This window comes from Astyanax mexicanus, chromosome 1, assembly GCF_023375975.1.
Source record: "Astyanax mexicanus isolate ESR-SI-001 chromosome 1, AstMex3_surface, whole genome shotgun sequence".
In the NCBI taxonomy this organism is placed as follows: Eukaryota; Metazoa; Chordata; class Actinopteri; order Characiformes; family Acestrorhamphidae; genus Astyanax; species Astyanax mexicanus.
The window spans coordinates 54,391,359-54,416,876 of NC_064408.1; the positions used below are offsets into that span (position 1 = coordinate 54,391,359).

Genomic DNA, 25,518 nt, shown 5'->3' on the forward strand with positions numbered 1-25,518 from the left:
CTGCAGGTCTCACTTGCCTCAGTTAAGGACAGTGTTAATGTTGAGTGTTAATGAGACTGGTCAAAAATGGTATCATGGGAGAGTTCCACAGCAAAACCAACTGCTGCTGACCTAATAGAACACAACGGCACATTTGCCAACAAACAGCTCGATGATCCACAGGACTTTGGAAAATATTCTTTGGGCAGACATGACACTTGGGTTCTGCAGCAGAACAATGATCCAAAACAAAATAGCAGGTCAACCTCTGAATGGCTTAAAAAAAACTAAACAAAATGAAGCTTTTGGAGTGGCCTAATTGGTCAAAGTCTGAAATGCTGTAGCATGGTCTTAAAAAAGCGGTTCATGCTCGAAAACCCTTCAATGTATCTAAATTATTATTAAAACATTTCTGTAAAGAAAAGTGGACCAAAATCCCTTCACAGAGCTGTGAAAGACTGGTTGCCAGTTATTGCAAAAACTTAATTGTAGTTAATGACGCCAAAGGTAGCACAACTTGTAGATCATGCTACAAGTTATTAGGTTTTATTATTTAAAACTGATTTTTGTGTTTACTCAGGTTATCTTTGTCTAATATTAAAGTGTGTTTGCTTGGTCCAGTGGGCTGCTGATCCTGGATGATTAGATGTAAGGGTAGAGTGATTTGGGGGTGGTGTTGGGTGAGGAGGATGAACTGTACTGTGGGTCTGGTCTGTTTGGGTTTGACCCCCTCACCCCTGCGTCCCTCTCTCCATAGAGCCTTTTGATTGGTTGCGAATGACATCACCCTGTGCCTCAGTACTCGGGACCCTTAGCATTGTTCTGTGAACAGCAGCAGTCAGACAGCAGGCTTCAGCCCCGCTCAGACCCCGTGTTCGGGGATGGGTGTCGCAGATTGGCTGGCGGCGCTGTCAGTCAGAAGTGTCACCCCTGGTGGGCGGGGCTAACTCCATTCCACAGTGGCTCACTCCGCGGAGCGGAGAGTGAACATGAGGAGAGCGCGCGGAGCGGGGCGGACCGGACGCTCGGAGAGCAGCTGAAACCTGCGAGAAGCGGCTCGAGACAGCGGCGGAGACTCGGCCCGCGGAGAGGCGCTGAAGGTGGGTGCGGGGCTCCGCGGGGGTGAAATGATGTGCTGCTGTGTTTAGTGTCCAGAGAGAGGGTGAGAGGAGAGAGAGTGACCGCGGGGGAGATCAGATAAAGCTGGTCAGCTCCTCCAGCAATGCCCGCTGTACACACCACCACCACCACCACCACCACCACACCTCCGCTACATCCTGCTGAACCGACAGCCTTCAGCTCTGCGCGCCTCCCCGAGCCCTCATAAATAAGAGCTAACTCACCGAGAACAAGAAGGAGGAGAAGCGCTGCCATTTTGCTAAAACAGAGGGAAATGTTAGACTCGTCCCGCTCACTTCTCTACATTAAGCAGATACTCAACTTTTTAAATAGCTGCTGCTGAACACACACACGTGTGTAGAGAGTGTGCTGTGTACGAATTCCCTGCCCGATCCCATCAGTGCAGCGCAGTTTCTCCCCTTCCTCACTCAGTGAATAAATAACAGCAGTGTGTTGGGATGCAGGACTGTGTATTACATTCACAGCACGTCCACATGCCGCGTTTGGTTGCTGGAGGTCTGTGCTGGTTTTAAACGCGGCAGATCGGCTCAGATAGAGCCCCTCGGCACGCAGTGAATGAAGCAGACAGCGCTTTATCTTTTGCTTTATCTCTGAGTCGGAACAGAAGAATCAGCTCCTGTGTTCTGATTTAATCAGTGATGGAGTTTTACTGTCACTCCTCACAGACAGTGTAGACACAGACCCAGCTGCAGTGCCTAGTGATGCATAGGGCTATTGATATGCACCCTGCACTGTTTCTGTAGTTCACCCTTCTCTAACTTCAGATCCCATCATCCATTTATAATCTACACACACCTGTCATGTAATAAATCACCCCACTGTTTCTCTTCTTCCCCTCCTTTCTCCAGACTGGACATCTGAGTTCTCTGTGGTCAGCCAGCACTCCTCTGTGGTCTCCCCATGCCTCCATCTCCTCTCGACGACAGAATTGTGGTGGCGCTGCCAAGGCCTATCCGACCTCAGGAACTTCATCTCCGCCTGGACACCAGCTACCTGGAAGCCACCGTGGGTGCCGTCGCCAAGACGACGGTGATCAGCAGCACCACCGTGGTGAAAATCCAGGCGACCAACCTCACGTATATGCCCTCATCCAGTGGCTCCACGCGCTCCTTGACGTGTGGATGCAGCAGTGCCAGCTGTTGCACGGTGACCACGTACGAGAAGGACACTCAGACCCATACCCCTGCGCTGAGCCAGGTTAGCACAAGCAGCCCCAACTTGAACTCCGCAGTCAGCTATGGCGGGCACGCTGGCGTCTCCGTGCCCATGGTGGGCCCCAGTGAAACCTACAGTGCCCCCAGCCTCACCGCCAGCCAACCCAATGGAAGCGTGCGGGTCATCCATCCAAATGAACTAGCACAGAAGATGACGCACTGCCCCCTGGGCCATCCAGTGGGGCCAGTGCCGGTGATCATCGACTGCAGGCCCTTTACAGACTTCAACAAGAGTCACATCCGAGGCGCTGTTCACATCAACTGTTCCGACAAGATCAGCCGCCGGCGTCTCCAACAGGGCAAGATCACTGTGCTGGACCTCATCTCCTGCCGTCAGAGTAAAGACTCCTTCAGGGGCATTTTTTCCAAAGAGATAGTTGTTTACGACGAGAGCACGGTAGACCCGGGCCGGCTGTCACTTTCTCAACCCCTGCATGTAGTCCTGGAGTCTCTGCGCAGGGAGGGAAAGGACCCAGTTGTTCTAAGAGGTGGGCAGTTTTCAGTGTTTTTACAAGGGGAGGTTTAACCTGAATCTCATTTTTGGTTCACAATTTCATATTACTAGCTAGCACTGACACTTGCAGCTCAAAACCATGTTAAAATGGGCTGGAAATTGGTGCTTTGCTTTTTGCTGTCATTTGTCAATGCAATTGTTTTCTCATTTGAGCAAACCACTATTAAGTAGGTAGTTATTTTGGTAGTCGACTAATCTGCTTCTTTTTTTTTTTCGATTAGTCAACGATTATTTCTGCCATGTTCTCCATCTCTAAAAACAACATCTGAACATCAAACATCAAACAGCTGAACATGAAATCCAAAAAGCATTTAAATGTCTAGATGTTTAAATGTGAAAAATACTGATTATTTAGTAAGTAAATATTTAATCTTTTGGAGCCTAAGATAAGTATAAACTGGGTGAGTGAGCCATTTACTCATCTCCCATTGCTCTACTATCGCCAGCACTTTGTGTAATTCAGTAATTTTATATTAACAATTAGTCGACAATGAAATTTGTACTCAACAAATTTAAGTAATAGACATTAATGTTCATATAATTTAATCGTTGCAGCCCTTTTATTAAGAATTCCAGTATTGATGGATACATATAGTAAATTGTACAGGATGATATTGTATTCAAAATATATTAATTAAGGCTTATTTTGTACTAGTTAATTTAAGTGTATGACCCACAGAAATGTCACTGGCATTGAAACCATTGCTCATTTGTTAGAATTTAGATATTTTTGGTGTTCTGTGGTTGGTTGTGACAAAAACATCTTGGTGGCTTTCAATTTTTAAAATACTGATTTGCTGCACTTGGTGCACAAGAAAGACTAACTAGGGATATAAGATAATATAGGTGTTGTATCATATAACAGCATTTTGCTTTGCAATACTATAGTGATTATCAAAGATTCAGTATAAACGTTTATTTATTAGTTTATTTAAAGATTGGTGTCAGAGGTGTTTTATTTAGTGCTGTGTTTGTAATCGGTCCTAGATCCCACTGTTTTGATTAGTGTCTTGATATATACCGCATCGCAACTTCTTGTTAATACACAGTCCTAAAACTAACATAATTACACTAGATACATTTTAAACTATGATGAACGTGTATCAAAATGTGCCACTGTGGGCAATTAAATGTTTAATACACCTTTTTATTACATTTTCATTTTAGTGCACAGTTGATGTAAATGTTAGGGTTAAGGTTAGGGTTGCCTCGCCACTTGGTTATATATTTACAGCCAATAGGTGGATGATTGTGCATAGTAAGGAAAACGTCATCAGGGCTGTAGTGGACAGCGTTCAGCTGTGCTTGCTGGAGGAAGAAGGCAAAGCGTGCAGTGATTGGCACAGAGGCAAGAGTTCTGCAGCAGCAGCAGCTCTTTCTGAACAGTGAGCTCCTGTTAGTATTAAGCTACTTGTGTCGTCCCCTGCCATCCTTTTCTCATTTCTCTTGGGTGGGAGCACTGAGTTGAGAAGCTATTGCGTCTGTCAGTTTGCAGCTCACCAAGCAACATGCTGCAAGACCACAGTTGGGGCCTTCATATGTTCACACACACACACACACACACACACACACACACACACACACACACACACACACACACACACACACACACACACACACAAATACACACACACACAGTCTGTTCTTTAGGCTCCTTCTGTTCTGTCCTTTTGCTCTGTTCTCTCTGATGATCACACACTCTTTTTCTTACTGTTATGTATTTGATACCAAGAAAGAAACTCTAAGATTTCTATCCTTCCTCCTGGTTCTTCCTCCATTCTTGCAGTCCCAAAACAGGATTCTGCCACTCTCCTGTGTAGTTTCAGGGAATGATAAATGTTTAGTATTTATTAGATATGGAAAGATTGATTAGCAGTGTATCATTATGATCAGATTTTCTGCCAAAAAATATATGATGGTACATAATTCTCTAATTTCTCTGGTGGGCTGCACAGAAGACTGCAGGTTCTTGCGTAAATTCTAGGTGGAACTATGGAGCCAGCACATGGGAGCACTCATGAAAAGCTAGTGTTTACTTCTCACTTTGTGAGCAGGCTCAGCTTGGTTTCCCTCCATTTAGCCAGTATGGTGTTCTTGACTGCTGTTCTGATTGATTGCCTGATGTCATACTCCTAGAGATTCACATACTTGTTCAATAGATATATATTTTGAGTAAATATTCTTAATACATACATGAGAAACTATGTTTTGCGTAACTCGTTGGGTTTCATTGGGTTTCTTTGTCAAGTTTCAGAGACTGGATCTGATAACACTTAAGGCCATCACTACATATGATAAGAAAACCTTAACTTGGAGGACAAGGGTGCAAAGAATAATTGCCCCTATCTTAGTAATAATATTTCCTAAAATTACTTAAGAAGATTTTGTTAATAATTTTGTTACATGTTTGATGGAAATAGTGGTGTACTATATGTTTGAGGTATCAGTGACAGTAAACTCTTAAGATCTTCACTGAGGGGGATAAAATATGAGGAACAGCATGTTGGGCTGCTAAAATCAAAAGCCAGTTGGTGCGTCCCTCAGTATGACAGTGGGTGGTAATGACACACGTACATCCCACAGTCTGTATTTGGGAACATTCACTGTCATCCTGCTCTTTTAGTGGAATGTAATAAAAATGTAATGACCACACCTTTGCATAATTGAAGTATAATGACAATGTGAGAGCTCTCTTCATTTTTCTATTAATGTCATTTTAAAGAATTATAGGGCAAATCTATGTTTTTAATCTTTTAGGATCCTTAAATAGGTGAAGTAATGTACAAATGTAATCTAAAAAAGTTGAGTTAATACCAGAACCCTTTTTTTCGTATCTCCCATATTATATTAGCTAATGACTGCAAAATGCTAGAGTGAGCATATAAGTTTAAAATAAATTTGGGTGGGGGGCCGAGTGGTCCAGCCGTCTAAAGCGCTGCCACTATGAGCAGGAGGTCGCAGGTTCGAACCCCCGCTCATGCAGCTTTGCCATCAAGCTGCCGGTGTTAGAGGGAGCAAAATTGTCCCTGCTCCCTCTGGGTGGGTAGATGGCGCTCTCTCCCCACATCGCTCCTACGGTGATGTCTGCAGCACAGGGCGTCTGTGAGCTGATGTACCGGAGCCGAGCTGCTGCGCTTTCCTCCAAGCGCGCTGGCTGCTCGGTAATGCTGCATCAGCAGCAGCTCGATGTGGCTGACTTCACATGTATCGGAGGAGGCATGTGTTAGCCTTCACCCTCCTGGTGTGTTAGGGCATCACTAGTGATAGGGGGAGTCCTAATGAGTGGGTTGGGTAATTGGCCATGTAAATTGGGGAGAAAATGGGAAAAATTTGAAATAAAATTATATTAAAATAAATTTGGGTAAATTACAACTTGGCCAGAATATTCCTTTAAGAGAACGTAGCTGTATATTTCTACAGTATGTAGTCTACAGTCTACATTTCCTACATTAATCAAGTTTTGGCAGTAAAGATGCTAGCATTGGTGCTACTATGAGCTGACTGGTTGGTTGGAGTTGGCTTATAACTGGATCTTAAAAGCTTTTAAAAAATGTTATTATATTGGTGCTAAATGGTACTAAAAGGAGTAAATTGTTTAGTAATAAAATTATAAAAGATGATTTTGCAGACGTGCCACATAGATGTGTTTATTTTGGTCCCAAAGAGATTCGTCTCTCTAGAGATTCTCAAGTTAATACCAGCTAAATCAGATGCAGGCCTGCTTCCTCAGAGCTGAAGATGGTAGTCATTATATTTTGATGTATGGTTTTAGGCTATAAGGTCATACAGTGATATGAAATAATGTCAGAGTTTACAGAGTGAACAGTTCATGATCTTGTGTGATGTTTTGCAGCACAACAAGGGTTATATAAGGTTAATGTGAATAGCAGATATTAAGCAGTTGTTTGGTTCATTTGCTTTTATCAAACACATTCTTGGTAGCACTGATAGATGGGAAGGATTAGTTGTAAATAATATTTGTTTCATAATTTGTGTATTTCATAATTTGTGAAGGTGATTGGTCCTTGTAGGCCTCAGTACTCAGAATGCAAATTGCTATACCGAACATAGAATGCTATTCAAAGAGAAATGCAAATTGATGCAAAAATTTAAAGGGTACTGAGCTGAGTCATCCCAATGGCTTTTGAAAACAGAACACATACTGAGAGATTGTGAGAGATACAATTATCTGCTGCTTTCTGCATTTAAAGGTCTGTAAGTTTCACTTTCATTCTGCCTGACCATATACCAAAACACATAGATCAGTTACTACTGACTAGGGGTGGGTTATATGGCCCAAAAATAGCATTTTTGCAATAACAATATTTTTGACAATATGAAAAAAACTTAAAGCATATTTTATTAATTTCAAGAATATATTTAAAGTTAATACATGTATAACAGTTTCAACCATTAGGACGATACTAAATAAATGTACAATTCTGTAAATTTGTATCTATTTTGTTAACAAGTTTAGTAAAAAAAAGTGTGATTTTGTATACCTTAACATAATAATGTAACAAAAATAAATAATGCAACATGAAAATAATCTAATGTAACAAAAATCTTCCAAAATACCAAAGTGCAGAATATATATGCATGCATAAAAAACTGCAATCATAAACAATTATACCAAAAATACTAAAACCTTCACCGAATACTACAGTTGACAAAATATGGATAAAAAAAAGCTTTATAATATTACCGTCACAACACAATTGTGTACGATACAGTATGGCACATGCCTACAACTGATATCCTTTACTGTAACTATTTGGTTTGAAAATGATAAAACTCCATTTAGGCACGTTTGAAATATACATAAATATATATATATATATATATATGATTATTTCAAAATACTGAGAGATTAAAATATGAACATCTTTTGCATTTCAAAATTATTATAAAAGATATATTTGTAATAATGACATAGCAACTCATTAAGGCAATAACCATCTTAAAATATACCATATAAAAAATAATAAAATATACCATAAATAAACCATAGCTGATGATAGCTGATGAAGATCACTGATACATTACATCTGCTATGACTATACATTTTATGCTCTGAATCTGATTTACCGCTGTCATTTGGAGAGAAGGTGATTGGTGCTCACAGAGAGTAAGAAGTTCTGAAAGTCATGGTGGTAGTAGATGTACTTCAATTGAAAAACTAGTTTATTCACAGCATAGATGCTTTGTTTTATCTCTTTGATACACCTAATACTATATAAAAACAAGATACAGTGCAAAATAAACATTCAGCTCCAAACTTTTGAGGTATTTAAATACTATTTTTTAAACCTAACTTTGTAACACTGTTTCAAATCCTATATCCTAACCAGACACCCTGTGTGTTCCTGTTGCAGGAGGCCTTAGCAGTTTCAGGCAAGGACATGAGGAGCTATGTGAGCACTCCCTCCATCTACAGGAGGGGCAGGATCCGGGGGCCGCTGTTGGATTGTCGGGGGCACTACCTCATTCTTTGCCCTCCACCCCTGACATCGAGAATGCAGAGATAACACCCATACTGCCCTTTCTGTTCCTGGGCAATGAACAAGATGCACAGGACCATGATCTAATGCAGAGGTTAAACATTGGCTACATCCTTAATGTCACCACTCATCTCCCACTCTACCACTATTCCCTTGGCCTTTTCAAGTATAAGCGATTACCCGCCACCGACAGCAACAAGCAGAATCTGAGGCAGTACTTTGAAGAGGCTTTTGAGTTTATAGGTATTGTACACAGATTTTTTTTATCTTATAAACAAAATCTATGGACTTTCTTGTGCATTATTATAAGTGTGAAAAGTAAAATTTTAAATAATACACAGTACTGGTGTATCTAACAGCCTAGAATATATGTGGCCATCTAATCAGTTTTTATTTATCCCTATATTAACAAACAAATAAACAGGCTTTCTAACAAAGCTGTTTGAAGACTATAATACTGAATTGAATGATGGACAGAATTGATGTATGTGAATGTAAGGCAGAACTGTTGAATGTGTAGTGTGTGATGGGTAACTAATGTGTCTAAAACCAAATTGGAGTGAAGAATTATTTAGTCTTCCTGCTTTTTTAGAGATCTAATTTAATAGGATTTTTTTACATGCTTTGTAATGAAATATACATTATAATCAGTGTTCTTTAAGCGCTGATAATATCTTTTATGCGCTTATTAAAGCGTATTTTTAATTCATTGTGCATTATCACAATATAAAAAATAGTCATATTTCTCAGCTTTATCTTAGTATATTGTGGATTTTATCAGTGTAAACACACTGGCCAGCCAACTGCACATTTCAAAGCATAGAAAGTGACAGAAAGCATAATTAGTCCTGTTTAATTGGATAAAATGCAGCACATTTTGAATCTGCCATTACTAATGCTTTTTGCCAGCGTGTGAAAAAAAGTTGCTGAATATTTCTTTAAATATCTTGATATAATATTTTCACATAGTTTCAAGCCATTGAAATATGCTCTTAAAAGTGTAGCAGTAATTGGCTGCTACCTGATTGACTAATGAAGACTTGATAAGACGAGGCATGTGTTAAATGAGTAAACTGGTAGTAGAGAAGAAAATGTGCTTCTCTCTAGCTGCCCTATATTTTCATTGCACAGGAAGCGGGAGCAATTGGCCTTATGTAGTAGGTCTTATCTTTTGTCTGGTCAGTTGGTACACTGTTGTGTCCATAGTGACTGGTACTCACTGTAGTTACCTTTCCTATTGACCTGAAGATTATGAATATTTAGGTCTGGGTTTGTTTTTATGAACAAATGGCTTGCCTAAGAGGGGTGTATTAAAGTGGAATAAATCCGGAGGAGATTGTCTGTTTGGATAGTATTGTCTTGCAGTTTAGCAGATTTGATAAGCAATTCTGTAACTACTGATTTCCTTCTTTGAAATTGGTTTCATGATTGGTCATCATTCAAATAATGTGTGTGTATCCAAATGTACAAAATCGGTGGTTAAACATTTGACTGAAATTATCCACACTTTGTGTAAATGGTTGTTTTGGATGCACATTTGGATTGCACCTCTACCTTTCAAAGCATGAAATCATGGAGAGCTCTTTATAGGTGGAGTTAGGTATTGACCTAAGGAATTGGTGGAGATGGCACCATAGAAGATGGCTTTACACAGTTCTTTTCAGAATTCCCAGGCTTGCAGTAGTATCTGATGAATGCATCATCCCACATCCACTGGTTCTACCTCACAGACTTATTGGCACATTTTTGTGATCCTCGGTTCACAAGCTCTGTGCTTATATTCTTTATAAAAATTAGGCAAATCCAAACAGTAAGTCTTAGAGGTAACTCCAAAGGAGTTTGTGTGTTCAGTCTTGTCAGGTATGGCCTCTGGAAGAAGGTGTTGCATGAATCAATGGGTAACTGTTGCTAATGTGGCTGGAAACTGAGTTTTAAAGAACTTTAGGTGAAGCCTCGGCAGAAATTACGTGGAAATGTAGATACCTGATGTTATAAATGTATGTAAATGGATAGTCAGGTTTATAGAGAATATAAATTAGCAGAACCTTGGTCTTTAACTGGACTGGATCATGAACTGGCACTTAAAGCTAGACTTGAGCTTAAAGCTAAACTAGGACATGGGTCTTATAGCTGGATTTGAGCTTGGCATTGAGCGTGGATGTGTACAGGGGGTCAGAACAAAGTTTTTAGCTGGACTGGATATATGAACTATGGAACATCTAGAAATTGCAGTTGAAACAAGGCATGCAGGACAAAGAGAGAAGGAGAACATGTCTGAGTAGGTCACAACATGTTGGGAGTTTTTTTTATACTTTGCCATGTATTGATGATGAATATTGTTCTCATTTAGAACTTCACAGCAGCAACACAAATTTTTAAAGTTGGGACAGGGCAACAAATGCCTGAAAAAGAGAACTGGAGGAGCAGTTTTTATCTCATAAAAAGAAAGTTATAGAGAAGAAAAGGTTTAAAAATAAGTTTCAAAAAATATTTTTTAACATGCAGTTAAAGCTGTATCATCAAAGAAGAAGCCATATGTCAACACCATCCAGACATGCTGCCATCTCCCCTGGGCAAAGCTTATTTTAAATGGATTAAGCCAAAATAGAAAACTTTTCTCTGTTTAAAAAATATTTTGGAAATAACAGACAGGAGAGGGAGGATCCAGTCTGTTATCAGTGCACAGTTCAAAAGCCTGCATCTCTGAAGGCGTGTGGTTGCATTAGTTTCAATTGAGTAGGCAGCTCCCACATCTGGAAAGGCACATTCAGTGCTGAACAGTATATAGAGGTTTTACACTCTAAGAAATATAAGTACAGATTTGTACTTAAAAGAGTACAAAGCTTGTCGCTGGGGCTGTACCTTATATTGAGGCACAAAAAAGTACCTTTCAGTGAAAGTCCTTTTTTGTACCCATGGTTTTTGTGGCAGTAAAGATCATAAAGATTATAAACATTATCATCAACTAAATATGGCTCAAAAACTTGATGATACAAAATTGTCTGGCTTTCAAATAAAAAATGTGCAATTTAAATATATATTGTTTATTAGTACAGTGAAACAGAATACTGAATGTACCCTTTGGCTGGTTAAATGGTACAAATTTGTACTTATTGCTGTTAGAAATGACTTTGTACTTCAGAGGGAACAAATCTGACCCCGTAAAGACCAATATTGTACCTTTGAGGGTACAATTATAAAGAGTGTACCTTCGAGTACAAAAAAGTACTCATATCGTACCTCTGTTTTTTAGAGTGTAGAACAGCATATGCTCCCATCCAGACAGTGTCTCAACACTAAGAATATTTCAGTAAGACAATCCTGAACCACTATTACAACAGCATGGCTTCACATTAGAAGTGTTTAGGTCCTGAACTGTCCTGCCTGCAGTCCATACCTTTCACCAAATGAAAACATTTGCCACAAAATGAAATTAATAATCTGGCACAGAATACCTGTTGAGTAGGTAGAATCTTTAATCAGACAAAAATGCCACAGTCTCTCTTTCAAACCTCCAGCACCTGCCCTCCTCACTTCCTAGACTGGTGTTAAAAGAAATGCCACACAGGAACTGTTGTTGTATTTAACACTTTCTTTCTGTAATTTTATGTTTAACTGATTTAAATCTGCCACCAGGGCCATAAAAGTTTAGACTTAAATGTAAAAATGAAAGTTATTAGCATGTTTAACCAGCATGTGTTAGAGTGTGGGGATTTTATTATTGTACTTTGATTAATATTACAGTCATTTAACATAATACATAAAGTGACAAGTTTATGCATCTTCATCGCCTGGCACATAGGTTTAGAGTAAATGGACATTAAAAATTTCCCCATAGTTATTTTTGAAAATGACATAAAATATAACATTTAAAGTAGTACAGTGAATTAGAATCTCAAAAGAGAACTACCATATCACAAATCAAAAAACAGTAAGTAAAGCTATACGATATTTATTAGTTTGTCTTTGTAAGAAGCTCACATTTATGGTAGACTATTACTATTTTTGTTTAGATGAGCTCTGATGGAATGGTAAATAAAATTCTAGAAAATTACCATTTTAAATTTGTTTTCAAAAATTCGGACCAGAAAATATATTTGCAGGCAGTTTCCAGAGCCCCTAATTAAACAAAAAAAGATGGTGATAAAACAATAACATTTGTTTTTATTAATTATCTTTTTTTTTCAAATGTTCTGTTTATATATGATGTGAGAATTATGAAGGTATTCTCTAAAGACTTGTATTTTATTATTGTTATTTTTTTAAATAAATTTTTATTTACCTTTTAAATTATTGATCTGGTTCTATGTTATAACGTAGGTTATAGGTGTCTCAGACCTGAACACCTGCATCTGCATTTGACCCTGGACAGTCAGTCAGTCATGGCCACACCACCATCAAAGCAGCATCATATTGAACAAGGAATCTCATTAAGCCTGTGACTGTAGTCTCCTGTTATTCATGCTGTTTATTCAGAATTATGCTGCAAAGCCCAGCAATAGTAGAAATAATGATACACCATATGAAGGAGAGGTAGAGCAGCTTGTGGGCTGGTGCAGAGACAACAGTCTGTCTCCTGGTGTTGATAACTGTTGACTTCAGAAGGAGCTGCAGTGATTTTTCAGTGGTTCACATCACCAACAGCATCACCTGTGCCCTCAACATAATCTTGCTAGCCAAGTACTCTGAAGTGGATTGTGAAGAAAGTCATCAGGGTCTCCATACCCACCTTTAACACCACTTTCTAATCCTTGTTAGTTTCTCCTCTTACGTAGACTCTTCATCTTACTGCTGTCTGGTAGAAGTTAGCGTCTGAAGCATCCTTTCCTCCACCTCCAGACTCCTTATGCACAAATGATCAGATTACTGCTACTGGCACTCAGCTTCCTGGTGGACCAGTGATTGGTTTCCGTGTCCATCATAGTGATAAAAAACCCTTAATTATCAGTTCAGTTTTTGCAATAAACACTGCTGTTCACTTTTGTACAATTTCTATAGATTGATCAAACTTATAAGCATTGCTGTACACCGGCACTGTAATTCTTAATTAAATATTACTGTGGTACAACTGACAATTTCCTGGCTACTGTTTTTCATGCATATGCATTGTCGATGCTAAACTGTATTGTCCTAGTTCTCCTGCTTAGTTTCTTGTTTAAAACATAAAGCCTAGTCATAGACTGTATTTTTCATTCAATGGAAAATCTCTGTTCTATATGCTTTGTAGTCCAAGTCTAGGCTTAATTCCAGTTGGGGAACCTGCCCCCGTGTGTTGTTTTGTGTGTTGTGTGTCTATATTCAGTAATCTCCTGGGCGTTGTTCCAATATTTTGTATCATACCATAGGCACCTCAGTTCCAGTGAATGCAAGTTATTTCGAGGGTCGACCACAAAAACACTTGATAAGGATAGCACAAAGTTTCAGTGCATTATTACACTAAACATTTAAACATTTTGTGGTGTTTTCTGTTTCAACAGAAGAGGCTCACCAGGCAGGCAGGGGGCTGCTTATTCACTGCCAGGCCGGCGTGTCACGCTCTGCCACCATTGTCATTGCATACCTGATGAAACACACCTGGATGACCATGACAGACTCGTACAAGTTTGTCAAAACACGGCGGCCCATCATCTCACCCAACCTCAACTTCATGGGCCAGCTCCTAGAGTTTGAGGAGGACCTTAATAATGGCATCACTCCTCGTATACTCACACCTAAGCTTATAGGGGTGGAGACCATCGTGTAGGAAGCCTTTTTGTGTTCTCCTGAGCATTTTCCAGCTTAAGATGGGTTCTGCAGAATCTCACGGGTTTACCTGGTGATAAGGCCTGGATTCCAAATCCGTGTGTCTTGCTTTTTTTCAAGAAAAGTTCATTTTTAAGAGAATTCCTTCAAGAAGGATACAGAGAATGTTGGCCATTTGGATTTTTTTTTTTGCGTGGAAAATTGCTCACTTCTGTAGGGAAAACGTTTGATAGTTGGATTGAGTTCAGAGGGCAAGGTGTTTGTACGTGAGCATGGACGTCAGCACATGAAGGAAAAAGCATGAACCTTCTTTTGACCCTAAACATTTTTTGGCACGTTGTGCTCCACTCTGTGATTGGAGAAAAACACTGTGCTATGCCTATACTGTGTCTATCAGCTGCTGGTGCTGGACAGGTTCTAAGCAGAACCTGGCCTTTTGCTTGTCAAAAAAGATGAAGACTTGTGTTGTTTTGTTCTATTTTTATACAGGGGTTGACCATGATGAGCCTTGACTGGCTTTACTGTGCAATAATTTCTGAGTGGAATGCAATGGGGCTTAATATGTATATATAGGCGATTGCAGAATCCTTTGCAGCTGTGTATTCAATATATTTTTTTTTGCTTTGGTAAAATCATAAAATCATTGTTTAATTTTAGTTTCGTTGACTGTGGTGCGATATTAGCATGAACCTTTATTAGATTTTTATTTTATATTTTTAAAAGCTAGTAAGGCTTTGGTTGTTTTTTTTTCTGTGTATCATACCAAATTCTGTCAAATGTATATGTTTTTGTGCCCATCATTAAGTCATTTGATACCTGTTTTTAGTGTCAAACATACTGTGTACCCACAAAATAAGTTTATGTGCTATGAATTTTCATGACACATGAAATAATATTTAAGTAATTCTAGTATATCTTTGAGTGTGTGTGTGTGTGTGCATGAGAGAGGAAGAACATTTCATGTAACAGTACTTTTTTTGTTTTTGCATAATCCTCTTTTCTTTATGCTTCACTGACTTACTGTGTTTTAACATGAGCCAAATGAAATGCTCTGACGTGAACTCAGACTAGATACACAGCCTAAAAAAAGAGGCAAGATAATGCTTAACGGACAGTTTAATACAGAAATAGGAGCCAATAATTGATGCAAAATGTAATTTTTGGCACTTCTCTCTAAGAGTAAGCTAAGCAAGCTTCTCCTCGCACATACAAATATTACTGTGACCTACAGTAATAACAGTGCCTCTACTGATGCCTTAATTCATCATACCACATTTTCTACAAATAACAGGAAGTCCCCAAATTCTGTTTCCAGCGGGTGTAGCACCTTTTGCATCTCTTCAGTGCTATTGTGTTCAGTGTATTAAATTTCAATTAGTCAAACATTTATTTATTTTATCACTAGGCACATTAAATCATCTGAAATGTAGTTTGTTTAGAAATTTGTGAAATGAAACCTTGGCCTTGTTTAAAATATTTAAATACAAAGTGCACAAAAGAACACTATATTATTTGTGATGTGCAAACCTTTTCTCTCTATGAAAGAGGGGGATTTTATGAATAATGCTTTTTCTAAATTCAAGTACATACAGACTCCCTCTCCTTAGTGACTGTGATTTTCAGAAAAACAGAAATGCTTTTGCAATTTATATTTGTACTTACCACATATATTTCACTTGGATGCAAGAACTTCCAGTCCTACTGAATGACTGTTCAAATCTCAGAAAAGATAAGTCAAAGATTAAATTTTAAAAGATGCTAAGTATACTTGAAAATTTGTTTCAGCATCACAGATATATAACAAGCAACATAAATGAAAAGATACATTAGAAAAGAGTAAAAGTACATCTGTGGGTCAATGCCTAAACTAATTATATCTATAACCTATAGTTATTGATTCACAAACCAGATAGAGAGGGGGACAGAAGTAGAAACGGAAAGCGAGGCGAGGGGGTGAGGACCCTTTGGTGTTTCCTCCATCAACCCAAAACAATCTTAATTGAAGCAGTTATGCTTTTATGCAAATTATATATATAAAACTAGTGGGATCAAATAAAATTGTATAGAATCTATCAATACGACTACGTCAGCAGTGTCCAGTCATCAGCTTGTTGTCCACTCTGACCTTCTTGATTCCTAAAAAAGTACAAACAGACTCCAGATTTTACTTGGACAAAAGTCTTGTTGCTTACAAAACAGAATATATGGTAGAAATGATACAAGCATGCTACAATATCATCAGAACATAAAGCCATGATGTCTTAGGTATACGAATCCCATGAACTTGGAGAACTGAAGCCATACACCTCGGCAATGAGTCAAAAAACGTGTTGAAGAATTTTCATCTGGAATGGCAAATAAAGCAGTTCATCAAGATTCGTTAGTTTTATCTTCCAAGCCTCCTCCTTCATCTTACTTTAGACAATAAAAATTTAGCTCAATAATGTTCATTTCTGTTGAATGGGTTGGCCAATGCTGGAGCACCTTGACCTTCTTTGCTTTAGGAATTTTGATATGGAGGCTGAAGTACGAAAAGGATTGCCATTTTTTTGATATGAGGTCTTATGGGGTCTTCATGATCTGGGCTTTTCATGAACATCACCAGTTTCTTCAAATATTTTTCTTACACTCTCCACTTGATGTTTGGATACATTACATATCTTCATGCTCTTGATGATCAGCACTTTGATCTGTGTTTGGATATTTGGAATGATATTAATGGTCAGGTTGCACTTCACATTAAGGTGTGGTGTACTGGGTTTCTTTTTATTCACATCTAGGAATGTGTTAATTACAATTTGTTACAGGTGAAGCTCTAATCTGTGATTATTTAAATCATTTAAAGATCTGACAAGACTTGTGTCCTTGCAAAAACAGATGTTAAATGGCTTTAACAAGCTGTGAACATCAGGACACTTTTGACATTTTTATTTTGCACCCAGTTATTAATGTGAAAGCCCTTGACAATAAACAACTACTATAACAATTAATTGATTTTAAGTTACATGCTATAAAATGTACCATGTCCTTATAAGGTAAGACTTTTGTCAATGACTGTGTATGCTGTACATATACAGACTGTATTACTTTTGTTTCTCTAAATACATTATTATCCTCCTTTCATCCTGTTCTTCAATGGTCAGAACCCCACACAACCACCACAGAGCAGCTAATGTTAGGGTGGTGGGTCATTCCTAGCACTGCAGTGACAGTGAGATGGTGGTGTTTTGTTAGTGTGTATGTTCTGTTATGAGTGGGTCAGACACAGCAGTGATGCTGGAGTTTTTAAACACTTCAGTGTCACTGCTGGACCACTTACCAGAAATATTCAGCCAATAGAGTCTTGTGGCCAGAGCCTCCTGGGCACCGATGAAGGACTAGAGGACTTTACATCTGTAAGGTGGAGCAGCTGGGAGTAATAAAGTGGGCAGTGAGTGGACACAGTGTTTAAAATCTCCAGCAGCACTGCTGAGGTGGTCTTATTGGGGTTCTGACCATTGAAGAACAGAGTGAAAGGAGGATAATAAAGTATTCAGAGAAGCACAAGGACGGCAGTCTGTCATTATATAACTACAAAGTGTCCTGTATGCTCAGTGTTGCTGATAAGACAGGAAGTCTAGGACAAAAAAGGTGGTCATAATCTTCTGATGGGACAGTGTAAATGTTTAATACTAAAGACTGCTATTGTGTTTAATCTAAAATATTTTAAACTAATAACCCAAAATGAGAAACAGTTGGAACAGTTTGAAGAATGCTAGTAAAATAATGAGAAAATGCAGTGTTTTTTTATTTTATTTTAAGCAGTATGTAGCAGTATGATCCCAAGATATTTAATGTTTTTTGGTCACATTCATTTTATTTGTTAATATCCATTCCTGTATCAAGAACCGCTGATAGAGACAAGAGCACTACAATGCAGATTTATTTTCACGAGTGCTACCTAAAGTGTCACTGTGCATTAATACAGAAGCCCCACGTTAATCATGTCCAGTAGCAGTGTCAACCTCTTTGGGCTCAGAGGCGTCTGAGACTGACTATCACCCAGTAAAGCTTGTATTGTGGTCAGGCAAATCAGTATTCCAGTATTTTGGAAGAACTAGATGCAGAATAAAAGTGTGCTCTGGACCAGACTGTATCTACAAGTCCAAAACCCAGAGTCTGTCATGGTACACTGTCTGTGATACAGCATTATGCCTGCAGTTTAAAACAGCAGATTTTTTAAATGAAACATGTGACTAAGATGTGTAATGGATGTATATTAATAAATTAAATGAAAATGACCAGATTAAACAAGAAACATCTTTGGTTTATTCTATCTGGAATGAAATAAAAGTCAATGGAAGATAACCTTAATTTTTGTATTTGCATTTTCCATACTGTTCCATCATTACGTTACATCATTATTAAATGTTCATGTGTTGAAGTGAATCAGTTGTAGCTGAGAAGAGAAACACTGCAGTGTAGAATGAATTTTAGACTCGTGTTTGGGGGAAATTCCCTTTTTCTTAAAAAAGAGACATTTATCAAAAATACCAGAAAATATTACAGAAAATTCAATTCTCACCAGAGGAAGATTCACAACTGCACAAAATTCTAATATGTAATTTTGTCCTAATGATGGGTATACTAAATATATTAATCAAATATAGGACTTTGAGTGTAGAATTTTTTTACAATAAAAAAAACTTTCCAATTGAATGTTTTTTCATACTTTGGTTTAAATTTAACTTTTAAACTCTGACTAAAACCGCTCTTTCTCTTCCAAAAGTTTAACATTTTATTAAAAACTACTATAAGTGATCATAACTAGGTATCTGGTAGTAGGAGAAAGAAAATAGGGCTTATACTATGCATGCACCCATTCTCAGAAGACCAAACTGTTTATTTTTTCTGATGCTTATTATAAAGGGTTGTGTCAGCATGGCCAACCAAATCTGTGCTTTATATACTTAAGGTGGGATTTTACTCATTGCATAAAATGTAAGAAATGGAATTGAATGATGTGAAACATAAATATGTAAATTGTCACACCCCTACATAGTACTACACTGTTGTTAAGCAAGGGACATGCTAGTCGTAGGGCTATGATGAATGCATTGTGTATACAGTGATGGACAGGAATGATTTGTTTGATACAGAAAAGCACTGTAATTTATTTTGTTGTAATTTTCATTTCTTGAAATGATATTTTACCTTCCTTCTGAGATTATGTGTTATTATTAAAGTTAATAGTAGATATATGCAAAGCACATTAATTATGTTACAGCTTCTGGGCTTTTCTGTAGGCTGACACAGTGTTAGTGTTAACCTACACTCTGTTTTGTTGTCAGCTTCTTTATATACTTTATATTACATAATTTAATTACCAAAAGAACAAACTATATTTGTCATGTTCATCACACATGTGAGTACTATAGTAGTGTGCCTGTTGTCAGATGTATTAGATACAGTATCTATTTACCAGTTTCTGTCTATGCATTTGCTTATACCTTTGGTCGTCTTTCATGCATACTTTTGCACTGACTCACAAAAAGCAGTAAAAGCAGCTGCGTTTATTTTTCATCAAACAAAGGTGCTATTATAATGGAGGCCTTCCACACCTTTTTGCATGATCTGCTCTGGTACAACAGTTACCTTTTCCATTTATCCAAGCTTGTTCCCTGAATATAATGAATAAAACACTGTAATTTTCTATTTTGGAAATAAACAACCTAAAATGAATGTAACTGGTGTTATTTTTATGTAGTAGTGTCTGAGATAATCTGTGACTTGTGGCATGTCTGAAGCTAATACTCACATACTCAAGTGCTCTTATCTTCTTTCATCCCTGTTGTATTCATTATTTCTTCCAAGCAAAAGCAACAGAGAAGGCCAGGACATCCCACCCAATTCAAATCAAGGAGTCCCACTTATAACTAAGAGGAGCAATCTCCAACAAATGATTTCAGGCCAGGTGATGAACCCTGTGTCACTTTTGTGCTGGTCTCATGGTTCTATATTTACCCAGTGTATGTGTGTGTGTGTGTGTGTGTGTGTGTGTGTGCTGTTTTGTGTGGCTATGGCATTGGTAGTTGGGTGTTTGTGGGGTCGACTCTTATGATGGTCAAATTCTCTCCATAGGAACAGATCCCAAAAATAGTTTTTAGTGTTGTTTCTAATTAGGACTGATGAGAGGTCCGTCTCATTAATCCTATCCTATCAACACTTGGCAGACACACAGAACCAGAATAGCCCTGAGCTTAGCACTGCTGCATGCGCCCTTGGGACCCGTTTCATGGACGTATTAGGCAAAGCAGCCACTGACAATACAGAGCAGAAGCTCTAGAGAAGGGTCTCTGCGCCCCCCCACCCCCACACACAAACACACACACACATTAAAAAAATCACAAACAGTACTGGGGAATTCGTTTTGCTCGTAATGAGAATGTATTGGGAACAAAAGCACACAAATATATCCAGTTCTTTTATGGTTTAGCTCTGTGTTAAAGATGACATTGTGTGTTCAGATGGTAAAACAGGCTATAGAATAGTCCTCAATGTTAATGTCAAGGTCTAAAAGGATATCATTCTGCTTGAATCTTCTTATGGTGGAATTATGAATACAAATGTCATCACATGTAAAGCAGTGTTGCAAATCATCTTAGCTGTAATTCTTAATAAAGGTTCTTTATTCTCTTGCACTGTTTTTACAGGATACCCACATCTTTCAAATCCTGTTGTACCCCTACCTATGATGTGCTTTAACAGCTTTCTGTTTTCCACAAGAAGCTAAAATACCTTTTGACCAGCACATGTTATGCTTAGTCAGAGTGCTGCTTTAAAGAGGAGGTAACCAAACAGTGAAAATATTGCCAGGGCTTTGACAGACATGCCTGCATTCAGTTACTCTCTTTTCTAGTCACTATCCTCAAGGTTGCTTCTAATACTTCTAGGATCTATTGTTCACTATATACAGTGTGTGTCTGTACAACATGTAATATACAGTTGCAAGAAACAGTATGTGAACCCTTTGGGATTGTCATGTCTGGTGCTGAAAGTGCTTCTTTGTCTCACACACCCAGCTCTATCTGTGATTTCCAAGCTTCCAACTACAATACCCAGAACGCACCACACCATGACATCACGCTCACTCCCGATCACCTGACACCTCCAGGAAGTCCCGAGTACTGATTTCCCTTACCAAAAAAAGGACCATGCTCACGCTCACACCTCGCCGAGTATCTGTTTGGATTATGGACTTCGATTTTGCCTGCCTGTTTGTAATGGATTTACTGCCTTGCCCCGTGTATGAACTCTGGACTGTCTCCCGTTTATGGTATGGTTGCTCTCTGCTGCGTCTCACTGGTACTGAATCTGATTATCTTGACTACCCCTGTAACATCTTGCCCTTTTTTAATAAAGCTACTGATTTGTATCCCCACAAGTCTGGTTCCTGTCTGGCCCTGACAAAATACTCGGCCGTTATGACAGAGACTGTGGATACGGAGTCTATTAAATCTGGTTTGGCTAACCAGGGCAGGCTACTTGGTCTACACCAGCAAACGCTTGCTGGTGTAATCCAAGCCGTAGACGAGCTAGCACGCCAGCAGGTTAGCCAGCAGCAGCAGGAAACCAAAGTAACACAGCAGACTCTTCCTCTCACTCTCCAGACCAGTGCACTTCATGTGGAGGAGCTTTCACTCTTCATGCTCCCACGCACCGAACATCCTCTCGTCCTGGGAGCACCGTGGCTTAAGACGCATGATCCCACCATCTCTTGGAGCCTGGGAGACATCACTGCCTGATCATATTTCTGTCGTGAGAACTGTTTATCTCTAGACTCTATCACTTTGCAGTCCACTTTGGTAGAGAGCCCTAACGCTGTAGACTCCCCTGTTATTCCCTCTGAGTATTCTGACTTTTCTGGTGTGTTTAGTAAATCTAACACCACCAAGCTACCTCTGCATTGCTCTTTTGATTGTTCCATTGATTTGATAGAAGATGCCACTCTGCCTAATGCACGTATATATCCTCTTACTCTTAACGAAGAGTAGGCTATGGAGGAATATGTCAGCTTGCGCAAGGTTTCATTCGCCCATCCAAATCTCCAGTTCCGGTTTCTTCTTTGTCAAGAAGAAGTATGGGGGTTTGAGACCCTGCATTGATTATCGAGGTCTAAATGACATAACCAAAAAGTTCGCCTACCTGCTTCTGTTAATTCCGTCTGCCCTTGAACAGTTGCGTAATGCCACTTATTTCACCAAACTCGATTTCTGTAGTGCCTACAATCTTATGCACATTAGAAAAGGTGATGAGTGGAAGACAGCATTCTCTACCACCAATGGCCACTATGAGTACTGTGTCATGAGTTACGGCCTTGCTAATGCCCCCGCTGTCTTCCAATCCTTCATGAATTACATTTTTCGTAATTTAATTGGTTGTCATTTTTATAGACGACATCTTGATTTTCTCTCCCGATCTTCCCATGCATATCCATCAGGTCCGCCAGGTTCTCCTACGTTTGCGAGAACATAGTCTCTTTGCCAAAGCCAAGAAATGTGAGTTCCATGTACAGAGTCACATTTCTCAGCTACATCATTAGCTCCAACGGCGTCCTTATGGACGATGATAAAGTAGCAGCTGTTACTAGCTGGCCAGTGCCACAAACCATTAAAGATCTCCAGCGGTTCTTAGGTTTCGCTAATTTCTACAGACGGTTTATCCGTAATTTTAGTATTATCGCTGCTCCCCTTACTGCGCTCACTAAAGGTGCTACTAAAACCCTGAGATGGTCCCCCAAAGTGGAGCGCTCTTTCTGCAAACTGAAAGCAGAAAGAGCGCTCCACTTTGGGGGACCCTGAAAGCAAACTGAAAGCTCACTTCAGCTCCCATCCTCAAGCACCCTAACCCCGAGTTTCCCTTCTTGGTGGAGGTATATGTACGAAGTCGGCGCAGTCCTCTCGCAGCGTAGTGGGTCGCCATCCAAATTATTTCCCATAGCCTTCTTCTCGCACAAACTCTCTCCTGTGGAGCGTAACTATGGGATAGGGGTTAGGGAACTTCTAGCTGTCAAGTTAGCCCTAGAAGAATGGCGTCACTGGCTGGAGGGGTCCGCCCATCCGTTCACTGTGCTCACTGATCACAAGAATTTAGAATATCTCTGCACCACTAAACGACTCAATCCACGACAAGCCTGTTGGTCTCTATTTTTCTCATGGTTTAACTTCTCTATCTCGTTTCGTCCGGGTAATCGCAACATGAAAAGCCGATGCACTGTCCAGGGTCTTCTGCACTTCGGAGAGCGCATCTCATCCTCAAGAAGCAGAACGCATTCTTCCTCCCTCTGTACAGCTCGCAGCTATTCAAATTTGTCAAAGTAATGCTAATCAACCCGACTCTGAGGATTGTCCTCCGGATAAAACTTTCATGCCAGAATAGTTTTGCGACAGGTTGATAACCTGGGCTCATTCCGCATTAACCTCAGGTCATCCCGGTGTCACACGCACTTTACAGCTTCTCTCTGCCCGCTATTGGTGGGATACCATGCGTGCTAACGTTCACGCTTTCGCTACCTCCTGCTCCGTCTGTGCGCAATGCAAAACACCCAAAACCCTTCCAGCCGGTAAATTACTTCCTCTCCCTGTACCTGAGCGTATATTGCCATTGATTTTGTTACTGATCTGCCCGTGTCGGAGGGTTACACTACTGTCCCTACTGTAGTAGATTAGAGGAGTTAAATTTATTCTGTTTCCATCTCTGCCTACTGCTTACCAAACTGCTCAAGCTATATATACACATGTATGTAGACACTGGTATTCCTGAGAATATATTATCCGCATTTTTTGAACACTTAGGAGTGCACGTTAGTCTCACTTCTGGTTTCCACCCTACATGCAATGGTCAATGTGAGAGGGTTAATCAGGAACTTGGGAAATTCCTCCGCACCTACTGCTTTAAACATCCTACTGACTGGTCCCAGTACCTTATTTGGGCTGAAATAGCACAAAACTCCTTGGTTAACTCTACCTCTGGTCTCACCCACTTTTGGTGTGTTCTGGGTTTTCAGCCTCCTCTAGCTCCTTGGACAGCGGTGTCCACTGATGTTCTGGCTGTGGATGAATGGATGAAGCACAGTGAGCAGGTATGGGAGGACACACATCGCAAGGTTTCTGAGGTACTGCAAGTGTACAAGGAGCAGGCTGACAGACACCGTGGTGATAACCCCAACTACCAACCTGGAGATTGGGTGTGGCTTTCTACCCGATCACATGACACACCGCATGACACCTCCAGGAAGTCCCGAGTACTGATTTCCCTCACTGCAAAAGGACCATGCTCACGCTCACACCTCGCCGAGTATCTGTTTGGTTTATCCTGCAGTACATAGCGTTTCTCTAGCCCTTGTTGATTTTCCGTGTATGATCTTGATTTTTTTGTGTTTTGCCGACCTCGATTTTGCCTGCCCCGTTTGTATTGGATTTTTGTGTATGACCTGGACTGTTTACCCGATTTGGATTTCTGCCTCCTCTGTGATACTGCCTGCCCGTGTATGAACTCTGGACTGTCTCCCATTTATGGTATGGTTGCTCTCTGCTGTGTCTCACTGGTACTGAATCTGATTATCTTGACTACCCCTGTAACATCTTGCTCTTTTAATAAAGCTACTGATTTGTATCCCCAAGTCTGGTTCCTGTCTGGCCCTGACAGGGATTACTGGAATTTCTGCATAAATTGGTCATTAAATGTGTTCTGATCTTCTGTTCTGAAGTCACAACAATAGACAAACACAGTCTGCTTAAACTAATACCACACGTCTAGTCTTCAACCAGCCAAAACGGGCACATGTCACCCCATTGCTCATTGAGCTCCATCAAAACTCTTACAATCACCTACAAGTTGATGACAGAACAGCTCCTTCCTACCTGCACTCGCTCCTGAAGGCTTACGCTACCTCCCGGCCGTTGCGCTCCTCCAATGAACGTCGCCTTGCTTTGCCAAACATTCACACAAAGCAATCCAGACTGTTCTCATACAGAGTTCCCCAATGGAGGAACAAACTACCTTCCACTACCAGATCAGGAGAATCTCTCACTATCTTTAATAAACTCCTGAAAACAGAGCTCTTCAAAGAGCACTTACTCTCTTAACACCTCTAACAACAAACTAACTACTTCTAACCTCATTTCCTTCTTCCCCTCCTTCACTTCTCTATCCCCTTATTTCCCTTTGACCTCCTTTAAGCCCTATCTAAAAAATGGTTTATCTTAACTTCTATTACTTTTGTACTTCACTATTGTAAGTCGCTTTGGACAAAAGCGTCTGCCAAATGTAATGTAATGTAAACAAATGATTATGTTTGCATGGTTTTATTGAACACAACAAGTTACTATTCACATTGAGGTGGAAAAGTATGTGAACCTTTGGATTTAATAACTGGTTGACCCTCCTT

The 25,518-nt window shown here is 39.7% G+C and overlaps 1 protein-coding gene across 1 annotated transcript; it reads left to right on the top strand.

Annotated features, from left to right (window-relative positions):
• The first annotated feature begins 815 nt into the window (after positions 1-815).
• Positions 816-19,811, top strand: dusp10 (dual specificity phosphatase 10). Its single transcript, XM_007255644.3, has 4 exons — positions 816-1,079; positions 1,968-2,821; positions 8,223-8,591; positions 13,826-19,811. Exons 2-4 carry the CDS (start codon positions 2,020-2,022, stop codon positions 14,089-14,091), a joined length of 1,437 nt encoding a protein of 478 aa, XP_007255706.3. The 5' UTR covers positions 816-1,079; positions 1,968-2,019; the 3' UTR covers positions 14,092-19,811.
• Positions 19,812-25,518: the final 5,707 nt, after the last annotated feature.

Coding starts and splice junctions, on each gene's coding strand:
- dusp10 (XM_007255644.3), top strand. CDS start 2,020: ATGCCTCCATCTCCTCTCGACGACAGAATTGTGGTGGCGCTGCCAAGG. Junction 2,822..8,222: donor GGACCCAGTTGTTCTAAGAG/GTGGGCAGTTTT, acceptor TTCCTGTTGCAG/GAGGCCTTAGCAGTTTCAGG. Junction 8,592..13,825: donor AGAGGCTTTTGAGTTTATAG/GTATTGTACACA, acceptor CTGTTTCAACAG/AAGAGGCTCACCAGGCAGGC.